Source organism: Camelina sativa, chromosome 8, assembly GCF_000633955.1.
Source record: "Camelina sativa cultivar DH55 chromosome 8, Cs, whole genome shotgun sequence".
Lineage (NCBI taxonomy): Eukaryota > Viridiplantae > Streptophyta > Magnoliopsida > Brassicales > Brassicaceae > Camelina > Camelina sativa.
Window position 1 is genome coordinate 21,426,233 of NC_025692.1, and position 18,362 is coordinate 21,444,594.

The 18,362-nt window shown below is 38.3% G+C and overlaps 3 protein-coding genes across 8 annotated transcripts in view; all 3 read right to left on the reverse strand.

The window, feature by feature from the left end:
• Window positions 7,292–9,576, reverse strand: LOC104707792. Of its 2 annotated transcripts, none has more exons than XM_010424216.2 (5): window positions 9,191–9,548; window positions 8,768–8,942; window positions 8,249–8,666; window positions 8,098–8,163; window positions 7,292–7,995 (listed from the first exon to the last, which is right to left on the reverse strand). In XM_010424216.2, exons 1-5 carry the CDS (start codon window positions 9,278–9,280, stop codon window positions 7,485–7,487), a joined length of 1,260 nt encoding a protein of 419 aa, XP_010422518.1. In that variant the 5' UTR covers window positions 9,281–9,548; the 3' UTR covers window positions 7,292–7,484. The 2 variants fall into 2 exon arrangements, with proteins under 2 accessions (XP_010422518.1, XP_010422519.1); XM_010424217.2 differs by having other exon boundaries at window positions 7,485–7,995; window positions 8,768–8,939; window positions 9,191–9,576.
• Window positions 11,154–14,878, reverse strand: LOC104707793 (CSC1-like protein At4g02900). Of its 3 annotated transcripts, none has more exons than XM_019229087.1 (11): window positions 14,555–14,878; window positions 14,254–14,403; window positions 13,882–14,017; window positions 13,501–13,602; window positions 13,263–13,382; window positions 13,057–13,137; window positions 12,632–12,972; window positions 12,268–12,513; window positions 11,843–12,167; window positions 11,531–11,764; window positions 11,154–11,447 (listed from the first exon to the last, which is right to left on the reverse strand). In XM_019229087.1, exons 1-11 carry the CDS (start codon window positions 14,866–14,868, stop codon window positions 11,184–11,186), a joined length of 2,313 nt encoding a protein of 770 aa, XP_019084632.1. In that variant the 5' UTR covers window positions 14,869–14,878; the 3' UTR covers window positions 11,154–11,183. The 3 variants fall into 3 exon arrangements, with proteins under 3 accessions (XP_019084632.1, XP_019084633.1, XP_019084631.1); XM_019229088.1 differs by having other exon boundaries at window positions 11,531–11,743; window positions 12,632–12,968; window positions 13,053–13,137; XM_019229086.1 differs by having other exon boundaries at window positions 12,632–12,968; window positions 13,053–13,137.
• LOC104707794 overlaps window positions 15,383–18,362 on the reverse strand; it is a 3,546-nt gene continuing 566 nt past the window's right edge. For 2 of the 3 annotated variants that reach the window (XM_010424219.2, XM_010424220.2), the window contains exons 2-9: window positions 18,162–18,231; window positions 17,775–17,940; window positions 17,032–17,657; window positions 16,722–16,895; window positions 16,517–16,633; window positions 16,175–16,354; window positions 16,049–16,095; window positions 15,383–15,929 (exon numbers count right to left, since the gene is read on the reverse strand). In XM_010424219.2, coding sequence (XP_010422521.1) covers window positions 15,635–15,929; window positions 16,049–16,095; window positions 16,175–16,354; window positions 16,517–16,633; window positions 16,722–16,895; window positions 17,032–17,657; window positions 17,775–17,940; window positions 18,162–18,209 — 1,653 coding nt within the window. In that variant the 5' untranslated portion in view covers window positions 18,210–18,231 and the 3' untranslated portion in view covers window positions 15,383–15,634. The remainder of the gene's footprint in view (window positions 15,930–16,048; window positions 16,096–16,174; window positions 16,355–16,516; window positions 16,634–16,721; window positions 16,896–17,031; window positions 17,658–17,774; window positions 17,941–18,161; window positions 18,232–18,362) is intronic. The other variant, XM_010424221.2, reaches the window with a different exon arrangement.

Here is an 18,362-nt window from a genome sequence, read left to right on the forward strand (position 1 = left end):
GCATGACCTCTCTCCCTTGACTTAATATCCGTATGTATATCTATTTCACTATGATTTTTTTTTTTTAATGCAGTAAATCATAATTTCAATAATGTCCATGTTAGAGAGCAGTTCCGATGTTGCCCATGCCGAGTGCATCAACAAAATCTTTGGGGATGCAGGAAAAACCTCTCTTCCACGCATGAACTTTAATCTTACCTCCACTCCTCATGCAAAGGACTATGTGGCGTGAGCATATCTGATTCACAATAGCTTAGCATACTCGAGGGATTTAAGAGACTAGCATGCCTCAATCTCTCTAGATCATATACTTTTACTGGGATCTTTCTAAAGCTTCAAGTGTTGATACTTGATGGGTGTGAGAACCTATCGGAGGTGTGTGGGTTTACTTTTGTCTATGTTTATAACTTCAAATCTCTTTTAACTTTAATTTAATTGTTCGATATGACTTGTTACAACACAAATGTATTCTTAGGAGTCACTTGGTATGTTTGTCCACCAGCTAAGTAAAGTAGAATACTTCCCCAACTTGCAGAGGCTGGTAAGTATTTTATTCGATTGAGTTTTTCTTTTTATGGTTAAATCTTTTCATGCATTTTTTCAAAGTACAAAATTTCTATTTAAAAATCTTAGCTAGTTTTTTTTGTCTTTCGTTTCTGATTTTGCGGTGAATTTTAATTATTAACCTATAAGAAAAGTAAACATAGTAGAACCACTTTTTTAGACAAAACCCACTTGGTCTCGATGTCATATTATTAGAGTGATTAAAAAATAAGAATGACTTTTTTTTTGTAAGTCAAATCCATGAAATCAAATATTTAGTCGCAGTCTATTGACAACGTTTTGGACCCATTGATTAGTTATAATATTGCAAATACTATCGAGCAGGTAGATGAGTGAGTAAAGTAATCTCATTTCTATAAAGAACGATATTGACAACTCGATCGGTTTTTATTATTTGTTTACTTGCTAGCCAAGAAAGGAGAAAACATTATTGAATTTTCGTATAATCGTTTGCTGTTAAAGGTATGGGATGTATCCTTCAGCGGAATCTTGAGTTATATTGAAACTACCGCAGAGGAGAAGCTCAAAAATAACGAGTGCACTGTGCACACCATCAGACTTGTGCTATTCCATTCAAGTAACGTGACGGTAAGCTACTGTATCCACAATGGAGCCATGATTGCTTACACGGGTGTCTACCCGCGTTTGTCAACGGTATTGAAACGTTGATCCAAGACTCTACCTTCACACAGCGGTTTCGCACAGACGAGGTTCACGTAGTATGGCGAGAAAAGGAGGATTTGGTGCGTGGGGGATAAGAAAGTTGCTGCTAAGTAGTTAAAACAAAATGTGTTTTATTAGTCATTTATTTGAATTAGAATTCTGATTTTCTGATTAGTGAATTACTTGAACACCTTAACCTTTCAAAATATGACTACTACTGGAGCCTGTGCAAAAGCTCTCCTGATTAGTTTTAATTGTTGAATCTGAATCCGTCAAGGCAGAATATCATGTATGACCGCGAAAATCCAAATATATTAGATAACGAATATGATGCCTATGTAAAATGATAAAGAAAGAATAGATTCTCGGAGGCGAGATATGATCTCTTTCCTTAACCCAAAGTAGCTCCCGCAGTGTGGCGGATTAGTGAGTACATGGATTCCAGGATACAACCGAGACGAGCCCGAATCACAGCACTTGATTTCGGACTCAAACGAACGTTGGCTCAACGATACACTCTTGATAACACTTACGTTTCTTAGAGAGAGAAAGAGGAGTGAGAGAGAGTTGGACTTTTGCTGTTTTGAGTTTTGTTTCTTCGCAAGTGTATGAAACAATGAACGAGAGAGCTCTGTATTTATATGGAGAGAACGACGAGATGCTCTCCACAAAATCTGGGCTCGTGGACTGAGATATCGGGGAGTTGAGGTGAGCTGAAGACGCGCCCGAGTATCACACGTTAGTGAGATTTCCGGAACGACTAACTCTTCCGTTTGGAGTTGATAAGATTTCAACTCTCGACTTCATTATGCAAAACGACATATCTTGTTGGACCTAAAGGCCCATTAACCAAGACCCAAACTCGAGCTCAGTTTGATACGACACAAAGGCATGTGTGGTTTGCGTAACGGTCACTCATCTCAAGCTAACCACTTCTCATTCATTATAACAACGATTTTGACAAGTAACTACACTATGTTATAGTGCTCATTACAAGGAATCCAAAGAGTCCTTAAACCGGTCATTCCGATGATGGACATCACCGGAAAATTCACCGGAAAGATGGCTAAAGCTATGTTGTCAAAATTGTAGTTCCAACAATCCCCCACATGAATAGAATTGACTCTAGACATATGAAGACTTAACTAAATTTAATAGACTAAAAGACTAGACTGACTAGGCTGACTCGACTTTCAAGAGTGTATGCGAAAAATAATTGTGTCTGAGATAGTAGCATTTTTCAGCCTTGAACTACTCATTGTTAATATCTGTCGGATTTACTGGCCAGGAGGTGAACATGATGTCTTGAACCACCCGGATATTTATGTAAACCGAGACAACAGGTATAACCCAGCTTCTTTTTCTCGAAGAACCAAGTTCTCTATTGTGTTCGTTTTGGCCATGAACATGCCTGGATTTCATGAGTGAAGTTGGAGAATATAGCCTTACATTTTATTCTCCTAGAAACGGCCTGATTTCACACTCACTAGGTGATTCGCCATTAGCGTTTGTTTTAAGAAGTTTTCCTTTAGGAAATGCTCCACTGATATATCAAAGCTTATGGACTTGATCATTAAAAGCATTGCTTAACCTCTAAAGACACAGGAAGTACTGTTTTTCATCTTAGGAACTGGGCTGTGACTATTAGTCATACAGTACTCCAGATTGATTTTGTTTGATTTAATTTTCCCTTTGAACCTAATTCTTGGGATCTCCAGTCATTTAGGTGGGGTTTCCATCAAACATCCTCTTAGATTGTAGGCTTTAGACCCATTCCTCTTGATGATTTTACAACTTGATCTCTAGCTAGCCCTTTAGTAAAGGGGTCCGCAAGATTAAAAACTGTATTTATGTAATCTACTGTAATTACACCAGTAGTGATCAAGTTTCTAATGGTCTTATGACGTCTTCTAATATGACGGTTCTTGCCATTGTAGTGAGTATTGTGTGCTCGGGCAATAGCCGATTGGCTATCGCAGTGTACACATAATGCCGGCACAGGTTTTTCCCACATCGGAATATCTTCCAAAAAATTACGAAGCCAGTCTGCTTCTTCTGCGGCTTTATCTAAAGCTATAAACTCCGACTCCATGGTTGATCCAGCCGTTAGAGTCTGTTTCGCAGATTTCCATGATACTGCTGCACCTCCTAAAGTAAAGACATATCCACTTGTGGATTTTGAGTTTTTGGAATCAGCTATCCAATTGGCGTCACTGTACCCTTCTAAAACTGCTGGTTCTTTACCATAGTGCAGCCCATAAGTTTTTGTGTATCTTATGTAATTTAATACTCTTCTTATGGCTTGCCAGTGTTTATGACCTGGATTACTGGTGTAACGACTTAGAACGTTGACTGCGTGCGCGAGATCGGGTCTTGTACAATTTGATAAGTACATGAGACTTCCGATCACCCTAGCATACTCTATCTGTGACACCGCTTCACCCGTGTTTTTGGTCAAGTGAAGTTCATGATCTACAGGAGTTTTTGCTTTTCCTTTTGAGTAGTTTTTAAACCGCTCAAGTATCTTTTCAGCATAATGTGCCTGTGACAGAATAATTCCGTCAGCGGTTCTAGTGATTTTAATCCCTAGAATGACATCCGCTAAACCCATATCTTTCATGTCAAATTGACCATGAAGCATATTTTTGGTTTGTTGGATTATGTTTTTATTGCTACCAATGATGAGCATGTCATCAACGTACAAACATAACAAAACATACCCACTAGGAGTAGTTTTAATGTATATGCACTTATCACATTCATTTATCTTGAAACCATTTGACATCATTACATTGTCAAATTTTTCATGCCATTGTTTTGGAGCTTGTTTAAGTCCATACAACGACTTCACCAGTCTACAGACTTTATTTTCTTGTCCTGGAGCAACAAACCCTTCGGGTTGTTTCATATAAATTTCCTCTTCTAAATCACCATTTAGAAAGGCGGTTTTTACATCCATTTGATGGATTTCCAGGTCTCTTAATGCTGCAATCCCGATTAGCATTCTGATTGATGTTATTCTCGTTACAGGAGAATAGGTGTCAAAGAAATCCAGACCTTCTTTTTGTCGGAATCCTTGCACCACAAGTCTAGCTTTGTACTTATCAATAGAGCCATCGGTTTTTAATTTTGTTCTGAAGATCCATTTACACCCTAGTGGTTTAAACCCTTCAGGTAGTTCAACTATCTCCCATGTATGATTTTGCATAATGGAGTTGATCTCACTATTAACGGCTTCCTTCCATAGAGGAGCGTTGGGTGTAGTCATGGCTTCATTATATGTTCTTGGTTCGTTCTCTGCAAGAAGAACCATCAAGAAATCTTCACCGTAAGTTTTTNCCCAAAGATTTATAATTTACATGTCCTAATCGTTCATGCCATAAATTAGAAGACTCAACCAAATAAGCAACTGAATTTTTATTCATGGAATTGTTTGAAACAGAAGTAGAAGCTACATCATTTTTCTTAAGGATTGTTGCAACACACAGCTTAACAAGTCCTCCCTTAACAAAACCTTTGCCAATAAAGACACCATTCTTCCTCAGAGTCATCTGATCGGACGCAAGGTTAGCAGCAAAGCCATGCTTGCTCAATAGGGTCCCAGAGACTAGATTCTTCCTCATGTCTGGAACATGCTTCACGTTGTGGAGCGTGACGGCCATTCCGGAAGTCATCTTCAAGACCACTTTTCCGGTTCCAACGATCTTGGAGTGAGACACATTGCCCATCATCAGATTCTCACCAGACTTGGATTTCTGATAAGTGCTGAACATGTCTCTGTGAATGCAGATGTGGGTAGTGGCTCCAGTGTCGTACCACCACTCCCTTGGGTTCTCATTGTTCATCACCACATTTGTTTCCGTGACGACCGCACACAAGTCTTCTTCAGTCAAATTGGCTTGATTTTTACCCTTGTCTTTGCTGCGACATTCAGCGGTTTTGTGACCTTTCTTGCCACAGTAGCTGCACTTTCCAGCAAACTTCTTAGCCCCGCCTTGCTTCTTGAAGAACGTGGAGGACTGAGGTGCCGTCTTGCCTGGTACAACCTTTTTTTGGTGAAGCTCCTTTGTTGCCATAGACAACCTTGGCTTTCCCTTTTCTCCTATACTCAGCCATATTTGCATTCTCATTAATGACGGACACATCGTTGTCACGTGCAGTTGATTGGTTTTGCAGCCTTGAGATTAGGTTGAGCAAGGTGATTGGCTTCTGCTTGTGATCCAGATAGTGCTTGAAGTCGCTCCAACTTAGAGGTAGCTTCTCGATGAAGCAATTCACTGTGAATGTCTCACATATATTCATTCCTTCATCAGCTAACTGTTGTGCAAGCACTTGAAGCTCATGTACTTGGTCCATTATGGGCCTGGAATCCACCATCTGGTAGTTGAGAACCTCCCTTGTGGCGTGTTTCGCTGAGCCCACATTGTAGACTTTGTACTTGGTTTCTAGAAGATTCCAGAGAACCTTGGAGGTTAGTGCTTTGTTAAACACCTTGAACAGCTTTTCCTCCATGTGCACAAGGATGGCATTTTTGCACAAGTAGTCCGAGTGATGCCATGCATCAACGCTTGCATTCGCATGCACGTCGTTGATATCAACAGGCAGTGCCGGAGCATCTTCGGTGAGAAACTTCTGCAGGTTGAGTGTACACAAGAAGAAGTGCATCTTTTGTTGCCACGATTCAAAGTTTGTGCCATCAAACTTGTTGGGCGTCACTGCAGAGCTCGGGATGCTCGGTTTCAGCTCGGTCGGAAGGAGAGGAGCAGGTGGTGGACCGTACCCAGGTTGGGTTGTCGACTCACGAGGTTCCTCGAAAGCACCTCCGTTGTTGTTGTTATCAACACCGTTAGTCATCTGTTCATAAAAGACAAAAGATATGTCAATATTTTTGAACAAATATAATTATTAATCAAGAGTTAGCAATTAATTTAATTTGCTAAAAATTAATTATTTTCTGTAGATAGCTTTATAGAACGTTATAACACGTTTGCAATAAAGCTATTGTAGAAAAAACAATTTTTGATTGCTCGAAGAACTGTTTCACGAAACTACCACATGCATGGTCTTCATGGAAACTGTTTTAGAATCTCGAGAATCTTGTAGTGAAGTTTTGCGAAATACAACCCGAAGGCCTTCACATAAACATTCACAAATCGATTACACTACGGCATTAATCGTTTATCAACTGTTCGCGTCGTAAGATCCGTTTTAAACTATATGTAGAAAACGAATCTTTACTTTGGGTTAAGACTGTAGGACCGCGAAAATCCAAATATATTAGATAACGAATATGATGCCTATGTAAAACGATAAAGAAAGAATAGATTCTCGGAGGCGAGATATGATCTCTTTCCTTAACCCAAAGTAGCTCCCGCAGTGTGGCGGATTAGTGAGTACATGGATCCCAGGATACAACCGAGACGAGCCCGAATCACAGCACTTGATTTCGGACTCAAACGAACGTTGGCTCAACGATACACTCTTGATAACACTTACGTTTCTTAGAGAGAGAAAGAGGAGTGAGAGAGAGTTGGACTTTTGCTGTTTTTGAGTTTTGTTTCTTCGCAAGTGTCCGAAACAATGAACGAGAGAGCTCTGTATTTATATGGAGAGAACGACGAGATGCTCTCCACAAAATCTGGGCTCGTGGACTGAGATATCGGGGAGTTGAGGTGAGCTGAAGACGCGCCCGAGTATCACACGTTAGCGAGATCTCCGGAACGACTAACTCTTCCGTTTGGAGTTGATAAGATTTCAACTCTCGACTTCATTATGCAAAACGACATATCTTGTTGGACCTAAAGGCCCATTAACCAAGACCCAAACTCGAGCTCAGTTTGATACAACACAAAGGCATGTGTGGTTTACGTAACGGTCACTCATCTCAAGCTAACCACTTCTCATTCATTATAACAACGATTTTGACAAGTAATTACACTATGTTATAGTGCTCATTACAAGAAATCCAAAGAGTCCTTAAACCGGTCATTCCGATGATGGACATCACCGGAAAATTCACCGGAAAGATGGCTAAAGCTATGTTGTCAAAATTGTAGTTCCAACATATCAAACGCATTCTTGCATAACATTTATTCTCTTCAAAACTCGTCACCTCTTACTTAATCTTAGGTTCTACAACACAATATCATCTTCACATTTACAGCTCGGTACTAACACAAGTTTTCGTCATTTACAAACGACCTTTTAAGCTTCCCATGAAGTAGTAAATCAAGATTTTAACCTCTCATCGTGAGTATTCAACATGCAAACCTAAGCGCAAACACAGCGATTACCGTCGCAGCTCTGAAGTAAACCTCCTTGATGCTTTTCTCCACACTGTTTATGATTTCGTCATCTTTCAAACTTGAACATGGCTTGTTTGCTTTCCTGTTGGCATGAACAATCACCTCCCTGAGTCTATTCACAGCCCATGCAAGTATTACCAAACTGAAACCAAGCCCAGTGTCGAAAAACTTGTTTGCGCAAAAGGGTACACGCCTTGAAGCAAGGCTACATGCGACAGAGAAGAGCACAGCGATTCCAGTCCCAGCAACACTGATTGAAAACTGAGTCAGAAGTTCTGAGAGCTCTCCGCATGATTTCTGTAAAGAGACTACTGTTGCATGTTTGTGTTGATGATCATTGCCTATCATTAAAGACAGAAGGCTCTCGTAAGCGTGGAGATGGTTTCTTTTGTATAGGTCCCTCTCTTTAGCTTTTCGCTTCGTGTTTTGTTTCCTTGGTGACTTGAGCCTGGTTTTCTCAGGACTTGTTCGAACCCAAAAAAAAGAATACAAATATGAGAGAACACTAACAACACAAAAGTTAAGTAGTTATGGAAGCAAGCAAGTAAAGATGAGATTAGATTACCTCTTCAAAGGTGCTAGCACTGTAACTGCTTTCAGATTAACCGGTGCTAATACGTCACTTTCAAACCTGCTTAAAATAAATAATAAAAGCATTTAACACCAAGAAATGAAACACACTCAAATGAACGTAGAGTCTGTGCGATAGATCTTACCTCTGAAAGTGTGGGATGAGCGGTGAGAGCTGTCTCCATCTTGTTGAATTCCTTGACAAATTGAACTCGGAAGCAATAGAAAGTAGATCATTCAACTCAGGATTGCTATTTGAAGAGAACAGAACGTGACCATTCGATCTCACAGAGAACTCTGGATTATCAACCATATCCCTAACAAGATCTAAAACCGGTTTCCCTAACTCTTGATTCAAGTAAAGAACAGAGGAAGTATCATACGGTCGTAGCTGAGAACTGGATTTCATAGCATCTAACTCCATCAATTCGTTAAGCAAAGACATGTCGAATCCCTTTTCTTTAAACTCCTCTGACCGAGACAGAAGAAACTCCATCACCTTATCTTGTCTTGCAAACTTGTCAGCGATTCCAAAGCTTAAAACCAGAGATTCTGGTGCCGTCTCTGCATCAACCATAAAGCACGTTCATATAAATTGGTGAAACTGATGACAGGAAAGTTCATTAACCACCAACTTGAAATAAATCAGAAACAATAGAGCTTACCATGAACATCCATGAGCAGAGGTTTCATCATGGCTGAGTCAATCTCCACGAACTGGCTAAACGAAGAAGAAACCGGTTTCCATGGTTCCAAGGTGTCCGGATTCAGCTTGAAGGAGCTTGCAGGTATGATCTCTTGTCTTGCTCCGGGGTTCACAAGATAAGACCTGCTATTCTGCTTTATTCATTGACAATAACATAATCAAAACAAGTGTCACCGAAATCAAAATAAGATGCAGACGCCCAAAGTGAATCAAAGATGCTAACTTTACATGAACCCAGACTAAACTGAAGCATTCAAACCCCCAAATCCACCAAGATGTAGACTAAAGACACAATTTTTACACGAACCTAGATTAAATTGAATCATTTAGAAGAAAGCCATCAAATTTACACGAACCAATCAAATGATTCAATTTAGTTTACCTTGATGATTTCGGTGTTACAGAGCTCATGAGGAAGACCAAGGCCAGGGATTGAGTAGCCATGAGAATTCATGTAGCAAAGCTTGATCATTTTTGTTGGTTGGTTGGTTGCAGATGAAGTGAAGAGAAAGAAACAAAAGTTCAATCCTTTCCAAGGAAACTTGGTTCCTTCTCTTCTCTTCGCTTCTTCGTCAGAAAGAAGCCATGGGGGTAAGGGTAAAGTAATGTAATGAAGATACAAAAAAGCTTATCGCTAAGACTTCACCTACGCCGCAGAAACGAGATTTAAGAATCTTCTAGATTTTTGGCAGGGACCGAAGAAGAAGAAGACAGCTGAGAATTCTTAGATTTTTTCTGAGGCTTAGATTAATTGCAATTAGGTACTTAAAAGAAATAACTTATACCCGACGACTCTATGTCGACCCAAAGAAACAAATACCAAAACTACTTTGACGCCCCCTATACTATATATGTCGACTTATACACCCAAATATTTCGTATTTATCTACACTAAAATGTATTCTTTTCAAAAAAATTGAAATATTATATTAATTTCTGAAAATATATTATTGACAACTAAGTTTTTAAAAATATCTTATCTCATGAAGAAGTGTTAGTTTCCAATTTTTCTTTTTTTGTTGAAAATTACTAACAGATATATTATATGTCGACTAAACAAAAATCAAAAATAAATTATACCCCCAAATATTTCGTATTTATCTACACTAAAATGTATTCTTTTTTAAAAATTGAAATATTATATTAATTTCTGAAAATATATCATTGATGACTAAATTTATAAAAATATCCTATCTCATGAAAAAGTGTTAGTTTCCATTTTTTTTTTAAATTACTAACAGATATATTATAATATGTCGACTAAACAAAAATCAAAAATAAATTAGAGAAGTAGTCTAAAATAGCACTAAAACAAGTTTTATGTACAAGTATAGCACACATTCCAAAAATTTCCAAAAAAAATACTATTCAACAATTAAAATATTTAAATTTTTTTATTTTAGGTTTAGATTCTCAATTTCACATTTAGGGTATAGTTTTGAAAGGTAGGATTTAGACTAAATTAAACTGTGGATTTACTGACTATTATTCTAAAACCGTGGAGTTTTATGAACTTGCCTTTAAAGGAGAGGTGCTTGAATCGCGTTTTTCTCATGATACAAATGTTAGTCTTTGGGCTGCACTCCAGGTTTACGATAAGAAGATTGTTGTTTGCACGTAAGTCATTCAAACAACAATTTTTAGAAATCTCACTAAACCGTTTAGTATTTGAATTTAAGATTTAATTTTGAATGATTAATTAGTGTTATTTTTGGAATTTTAAAAATATTGTGCTAAGTTTGAAAAAAAAATTATTTCGGTGCTATTTTTGAGAATCTCTCAATAAATTATACCCCAAGTATTTCGTATTTATCTAACTAAGAAATGTATTTCTTTTTTTAAAAAAAATTGTAATATTATTAATTCGTGAAAAAAATACATTGACAACTAAAGTTTTAAAAATATCTACCTACCAAAAAAATATGTTTTTAAAATATCTTATCACATGAAAAAAGTGTTCGCTTCCAATTTATTAAAAAATTATCAGTAGATGGTGTAATTTAAAAAAAAAAAAATCACTTTTGGTAAAGGTTTTCACAAAAATACGCTAATACTTTGGTTAAGTTGACTAGCTCTATATATGTCCTTTGACTTCTTAACAGTTCTTTCCTTTTGAATCTACCGACTACCGTACTAGATTATCTGACAAAACGACGACGTATTTGTGTCTATTAAGCTCTGAAACTATACACACGACAAGCACAAGTCTTGAGAGTTCAATCAAATATATGTATAAAACAACAATTACATTTCCGAAGGAACCAATTTTTTCCCCCAACTTCTACAACAATGAAGCTTTCTATCTTTTCTAACATCATATAACAAAATGTCTGAACCGTTTTTTACAACAGCGACAAGAGCCGAAACACAGCTCGCTACATTGACCCGGGAGAGCCAGTGTGCTTGTTGGCTACTGGAGTGGCTGTATTAGAGCTGCTAGCTTCTGAGTTGTATCGACTTGTAACTTGAGAAGTCCTCCTGGTTGGTACTAGAGGATTGCTTTCTTCCTCATCAACTACTCGTGGTCGGTCAAAGTCCTTGCCTTTAAAAACCGGATGCACGTAAGCATCTTTCAGATATTCCTTTAGGTTTAGGTTTGGTTCCGTTGCTTTTTCTAGTGTATCCTTCACCATTGCTTCCTGTTAACGCAGCCAGTCCCAAAAATCAGCTTAAAAAGTTATATAAAATGTCTTTTTTCCAAGAGTTTTTGACTCATCATCACCTGTAAGGGAAATTTTGAGAAGGCCGATTCAAACCGTCCTGCACAGTATCTGTTAAACCAAAAGGTTAAGATAGGCTGAGGGAGAAGCAGAGCTGTTACTTTTGCAAGCTTCTTTGTGCTGAGCAAACCCATCATCAGAAGCTGTGATATTATTAGACATATGATCAAACGTCTATGCACATCTGGCCAGTATCTAGCCCCGCTCTCATATTTCTGGTCGTAGACATTTATAACCTTGCAACAGAAGATAAGACATAAATTGCATATATTGCAGGTATGCTTTAGAAGAATACTATGATACTTTGAAGGTACCTGATGCCGGAAAACAACGTAGGAGAAAGCAAAGAAGACGATAATGAATGGAAGAAGAATGGGCGCAACCGCAGCGTATACAAGGCCTAACAAGAAATAGAACTGAATCCGTGGCTCAGATGTTGCAAAGTCCAGATGACCTGGATCCATTGCTTGCTGCCTGTCTTGTTCTGTCTTTACCAGAAACGTGTTTTTCAGATGAAAAACGACTAATGGAACCACTCTGAGTATCTCAGCTGCAATGCCAGCCCAACCATCGACCATGATATAAGTGATGAAAAATGTGGCCTTCATTGGGATTGACACACCAACTGTTTTTGGAATCCTATAAGTAAAAGAGAGAAAGAAGTGGAGATCAGTCGTTGTTCATGTGTTTATCAGGTTGGAAATTTGACACAATGGGAACATCTCACCAAAGTACTTACTCCGTTGGTGGTTGCTCAAGGAAAGATTTAAGCTGCTGAAACGCTGTCCCGGTAATGATGCTCCCAAGAAAGACATTGACAATAATGAACCAGAAATACTTTTCAGCTGATCTTCTATCTAAATAGGAAAGCGATGTATATCCTTCTATTTGTGACATTGTCATCAGAATAGTCGGAAGTATGATGAGAAAAATCTTTAACGCTATTCCTGGAAGAAACCCTTGGATTACAGACTTTACAGTCTTCCTGCATATGAACAAAAAATGAACAACAAACATGAACAAATATTAAGCAGTCAATAAATGAATGACATGAGAGGTCAAGTTCCAAGGCAACGGTCAAGAACAAAGAAACGGGGACTAACATTTCTATAACGGGCTTCAAGAAAGGGAGAACTTTTTGGATCCCTTCAAGGTTGGCAAGAGACTGAACAAATGCTATAGGAATCATGAAGCAGAAAATAAGAAAAAACAGTGCAACTGTTGTGAGCAATCTTCTTATTGAGAGCTCAACATATGGAATAGCGAGATTATCCCAGAAAACATCGCGTGGTTCGGGAGCCCATTCCGTCAACCATATTGTTGGATTGTGGCATTGCTGCGTTTGAGCACAAACGGCTGTTCCCCACCGTGATTTGAAGGAAACAAATGCTGCTGGCATGATAGCCTTAGGATCGTTCATGATCTTTTCTCTTTCTGCAGCTTCCTGTGTTTATGTAAAGAATTACGAATGCACTTCTAATAAAGATGTAAATGGTATGAAGACTACTTCTAAAAGGTGAGTACATACTTTCTCAGCCAGAACCTCCATCTTTGAAGTATAGAAGTCAATTGCATCAACTGTAGTTCCCCAAAAACCTCCATAACCTGTCTATATAATGAATTAAATAACTACCGACGAGTATTCAAATCATGAAATTCAAAAGAGTCATTTTGCTGAAACATTACACCAGAGCTATGTGTTCAAAGGTTAAAATAGTCTTGAAACAGAGGTACCTTTGTTGTTGGTCTATCTGTTGGCTTCCTCTCGTATTTATTCTCGTAGTAAGTCAACCAATTTTGCATAGCTTTTCTCTGTGCAACTAATTTTGCAAGGTCATTTGCATTGTACACTACCTGGGAACAATCAAATAAGAAAACGCATGACATACTCAAGTGCAGAAACCAGATAGTTTTTACTGGTTTCCGACTTATTGTTGATGACTTTACCATTCAGCCAGCTAAAGAAACGTACCTGATGACAAAGATAATGATCTGGATGATTTACACAAAAGAAGTGCTCCACATGCTCGTTTACTGATTCATCAGGATCTGGAGGAACATTTCTCACGAGTACCTGCAAAAGCGTAGATGGCACTACTTCAAAGAAAAAACAGGAGTAGCAAAAAGCAGGTCCTATGGGGTATGTAAAACGCTGGCCCTAGCTGTTAATGTTAAGATCACTAAGAACCATTTTCCTTAAAGCATACATAGACGCATCATTCGCAAATATATTATGTTGTCAAGATCTTTGTTCAAATTAAGATGTATTTGGGGAGTGGTGAATCTGGCAAGGAAAAGAGAAGTAAGTTTCTACATAACAGTAAAGATAAGTACAACAGATAGAATAACTCACCGTGAGTTGATCAGGACGACGGCTTTCTGCTGCTAGATGTCTCAGTCTCATAATAGCCACAGTCTTATATTCCATATATAATGTGTAGCAAGTCCATAGTGTAAACACGTATGTCATAGTTATATGTGCCCAAAACCTGGAACCAATAAACTTCCAGTCGTCTTAGTTGATAAAATAGAAAAGCTGCACATGCCATCACACAACTTTGTAAAAAAGAAGGCATTATTGTCAACACTTGGATGAAAAATCAATTAATGACACTGTCTATTACTTGCAGAAAACATTCCACTTGATATAAGTTTGGCAAGGTGCTTATAACATCTATATGCCCTGAACTGAAAGAAAATATGTGGAAGCATGTCACTTAAATACCTCGGTGATCCTGGTGGAACATTGGATATTGACAGCTTGTCGACGTTACTGAATGTCAAGTCATCGATATTTTCTAGCGTTTCTCCTGTCCAATTGACAGGAACCAAAACTCCAAAAGCAAGTAGTGTTATTGGGACGAACATTTTCAAACTGCATTGCAACACAAGAAGAAAAAATTAGCGGTCCGCCTTTGAACAATGCTGCGTCTGAGAAAACAAACAAACATATATAGAGACTGAAGCACAATTCAAAACATGCTTGTGCCTCACGAGATCGTGTTCAAGATCAATGGCATACATACCCAAGAAGGTAAATGCGGATATACACAGCAGAATCAAGCCCTGCATGTTCGATAAGCTCTGGTTCAGGCATCTGAAGCGCAGCAGGCATCCAATTAAGAAACTTTACATAAGTAGTCCAATCCAAATTCACAAATCTGTTCATAATTCCTCTAGAACGAGTTGGACTTCCTCGTATCCCTTTGAGATACCATTTCGGGAAGTAAACTCTATCGTTAACAGGCTGAAGCCTCAGCATAGCGAAGGCAAACAAGAAAGCAAATGCAGACATGAGATTGATAGCTGCAGAGAGTCCAATATCTTGTATAGAAGCCATCTTCTGTTAAACGTTCTCAATCCTGTTGTTATAGAGAGAACAAAAAAGTACAAAACTTTAATCTTTCTTTTTCAATTTTTGTAGCATTACATTAAAAAAGAAGATGAAATCTCAGTGGAAAGCTACCTGAGAGAGGGAGGAAAAGATTTGTTTTTTTTTTTTTTTTTTGTTCTGACAGTTTCCAGAGAAAATGGAATNAATTGGCGATTGACTGTGAGAAACTGAAATTTTCCGAGAAAAGAGGAGAAGACGAGAGAAAATGGCGCCTTGAAGGTGTCTGTGAACGAACTCATATCTCTGAATCAACCAACGGTGTAGAGAAAGAAGAAGAAGAAGAATACAACAGGACATTGTTGTCATTCTTCTTCTTCTCCAACGACATTTCATCTTCTTCCTCTGATTCTCCGATTTTTTCTGCTTCTCTCTCGAAATAGAAATCAAGAGTCTAGTCATTAAGTCAGTCAGATAAGAAGATCGTGAAGCTTAATACTAGTAGTACTGATAAAACGGTATATAAAGTCACTACTAACTTTTCTTTAAATTCTCAAAATTCTTTGACAAAACTCATGAGTATAGTTCAAGAAAACACCAAAAGCAAACTGTACACTGAGAAGAAATTTAAAGAAAGCTCAAAGATCCAAGCTAGTTTACTCTATATAGAAGACAATAAACGCAGAATCCAAAAGCTCTTTCATATCTCTTTTATTCTTAACACCGATTTTATTATTTCTATAAAGAGACTGAATCTTCTCTAGAGACAAGACATTTAGAGTTCTAGCTCTTTGTCAAAGATGTCCCAGCCATCTTCCAGCAGCTCCTTACGTTCGTCTTTCTTATCATCATCAACCAAAGCTTTTAGCCTCTCGTTGTTGATCGAGGCTTCGGGTGTTTCATAAGATGCCTCCAAAGGCTTCTCGAGAGATAAGCTTCTCATGGATGATGCGGAAGAAGCCAGTTTACAGCTAGTCTGGCTTGAGGAGATTGATTGGCTCAATGGCACTCGATTGTCGAACTTCTCTTTCAAGTGTCTGATGTCTTGACAGATCACTGAGATTTCTCCTCTGTTCAATCAAGTTACAAAGAGATTAACGAATAGTTAAATTCATTAAGCAGACAAGATTCACCATGAGATTATGAACATTTAAAAGAAAAATATATCAACAGATTCCAAATGACTTACTGTAAGGAATCAACAATCCGACCATGATCCATAAGGAACTCCCGCAGCTGCAGAAATAGATGAAGATAAGTTAATAACATTGAGACTTCAAATTCAGAACCATGAACCTCAGGGCAGTGATGTTACCTTTGAATTTTCCTCTGCCTCCTGCTGCAGAAGCTTTGATTCTTGAACAACTTTCTCCATGATCGCTTCTTGTTCAGCAAATGCCTTGCGTGCAGAACCTTCTTTTTCCTGTTTTTCTTGCTCAGCAGCATTTTTTATCTCCAGCGCTGCCGCTAGTCTTGTTTCAAGTTCTTCACGCATCTAAAAGTACCCCAAAAAAATAAGACAATCAGCAAAATCTTACAGTATGAAACAACGGATGTTAACAGTGTATCGTTAAGAAGGATTGATGGATTTGCAAATGAACAAAATAGAAATACTGAGTAAATCAAGTTGGATCTAAATCGTGTGACGAGCATGTACCTCATCAAGAACAGAAAGTGACTTGTCACGTTCTTCTGACAAGTTGAGCAGGCGATTTTCAAGCTCATTAACTTCAGTGGTCAAAATTGACCTCTCCCCATAAACTTCTCCAGCATCCTGTGACATAAAGATGATTAGTTCGCTATTAAAAATCTGAGCACATTAACAAGCACGTATCAGTACAATATTAGTAACACAAAGTCACCATGTCATTTGCCTCCTTCGCATGTTCCAGCATTTTCTTCAGCTCCTCAACTTTGTCAAGAGTATCAAAGCCTCCTCTAGCAGCATCTTCCTTCGCCTTTTCTGCCTCCTTTTCTTGAAGTTCAACTTCTCTCATCAGGTTCATAATAGACTCCATCACAGTGAACAATGTTCTCTACATCATCACAAAAACAAAAAGAAAAGAATGATACTGAGATATCGCAAAAGTAAACACACCCACCGCACACATAACCACAAAAATTATCTATTTCCCGGAAATTATAAAAAGTCCAAAATATACAATAGCATACCTTGTTACTTTTGGCATCTTCAATAATCTGCTCAAGGTGGGCAATGTTGCATCCGTGAGTTGATCTGCTAACAACAGAGCTAAAAGAACCACCAAGCTCTGGTTCACCATTTTCGACGGCCAAAGCGCCCTTTGAAGTCTCGTCCACGAGATTTGAACCACTCAACTCTGCATCACTATTTTCAACAGGCAATGAACCACTTGATGCCTCGTTCAAGTCAAGTGAACTCCCAGTTCTACTTTGAAAACGAGGTGATTGTGTCATCTCCAAAATCAGCTTATGCATAGTATCTTCTGCATCCCGGCTTGTGCTAACTTCTGCCTGATTACCTGTAAGGTGAAACTCAACACCTTGGCAACCATCGCTAGTCAATTTGTCTCCCACCTGAACAAAGGCAGGGGGTTCTGAAGGAACCACTCTAGGCTCAACCGATCCGCTCAACCCTTTGCTATGAAAATCAAGATCAACAATTGGAAACACACTTTCCAACTGGTTGCTAAGAGAATAAAATTCAGTGACTGGGGCCCTTGTTTCATGGTCACAGTGAACAGCCAGAGAAATAGTTCCAGAAGACGAAGCACCAGACTCTGAAACAGTCACCGCACCATTTTGCATATCATGTTCTACTGCATTACCAGCAGCCACTTCATCAGCATATATATATCCTCAAACAACGAATGTACAGAATGTCCTAATAACAGAACAGGAAAAATTTGAATTTATCTTAGCAAAAGAACAAGTACCTTTGTTGGGGACATGAGCGGGTGAATTGTTGTCAGGTGGTGCAGAAGTATCATCAGCCAAATTAGGGTAAAAGAGAGGAACAATCTCAGAAACAACAACAGCTGCAGCTTCATCAGCATCCTTTGGGTGTTCAATAGCAACAGCTTTTAAAAGCCTTGCATCAATCTGGAGAAAAATCAGATTTTAAGGTAAAGATACAAGTTGGTTCCAAAACAAAACAACGAGTAAAAAAGATTACTTGATCAATCATGGCATAACAAAACAAAACAAAACAACTGGTGTATTGTGAAACTTTATAAAACACCCAATTGTATTGTGAAAATATCATAACCAAAAAAAATCACGAGTAAAATTGAGAGTGAAAGGAGATAAAGACAAGAGCTTACCTGTGGAAACAATTCCGCAAGAGATGAATAAACCGCTTTGTAACCCATCACTGAACAAGATCAATTAAATCTGCAAAAAAGCAAAATAAAAAACAAACAAACGATTATGCTTCCTGGGTTACAATGGCACAGCAGCTACTGGGTTGTCTTACGTTAATACAGAAAGAAAAAAAAAAAAAAAAAAAAAAAAAAAAAAAAAAA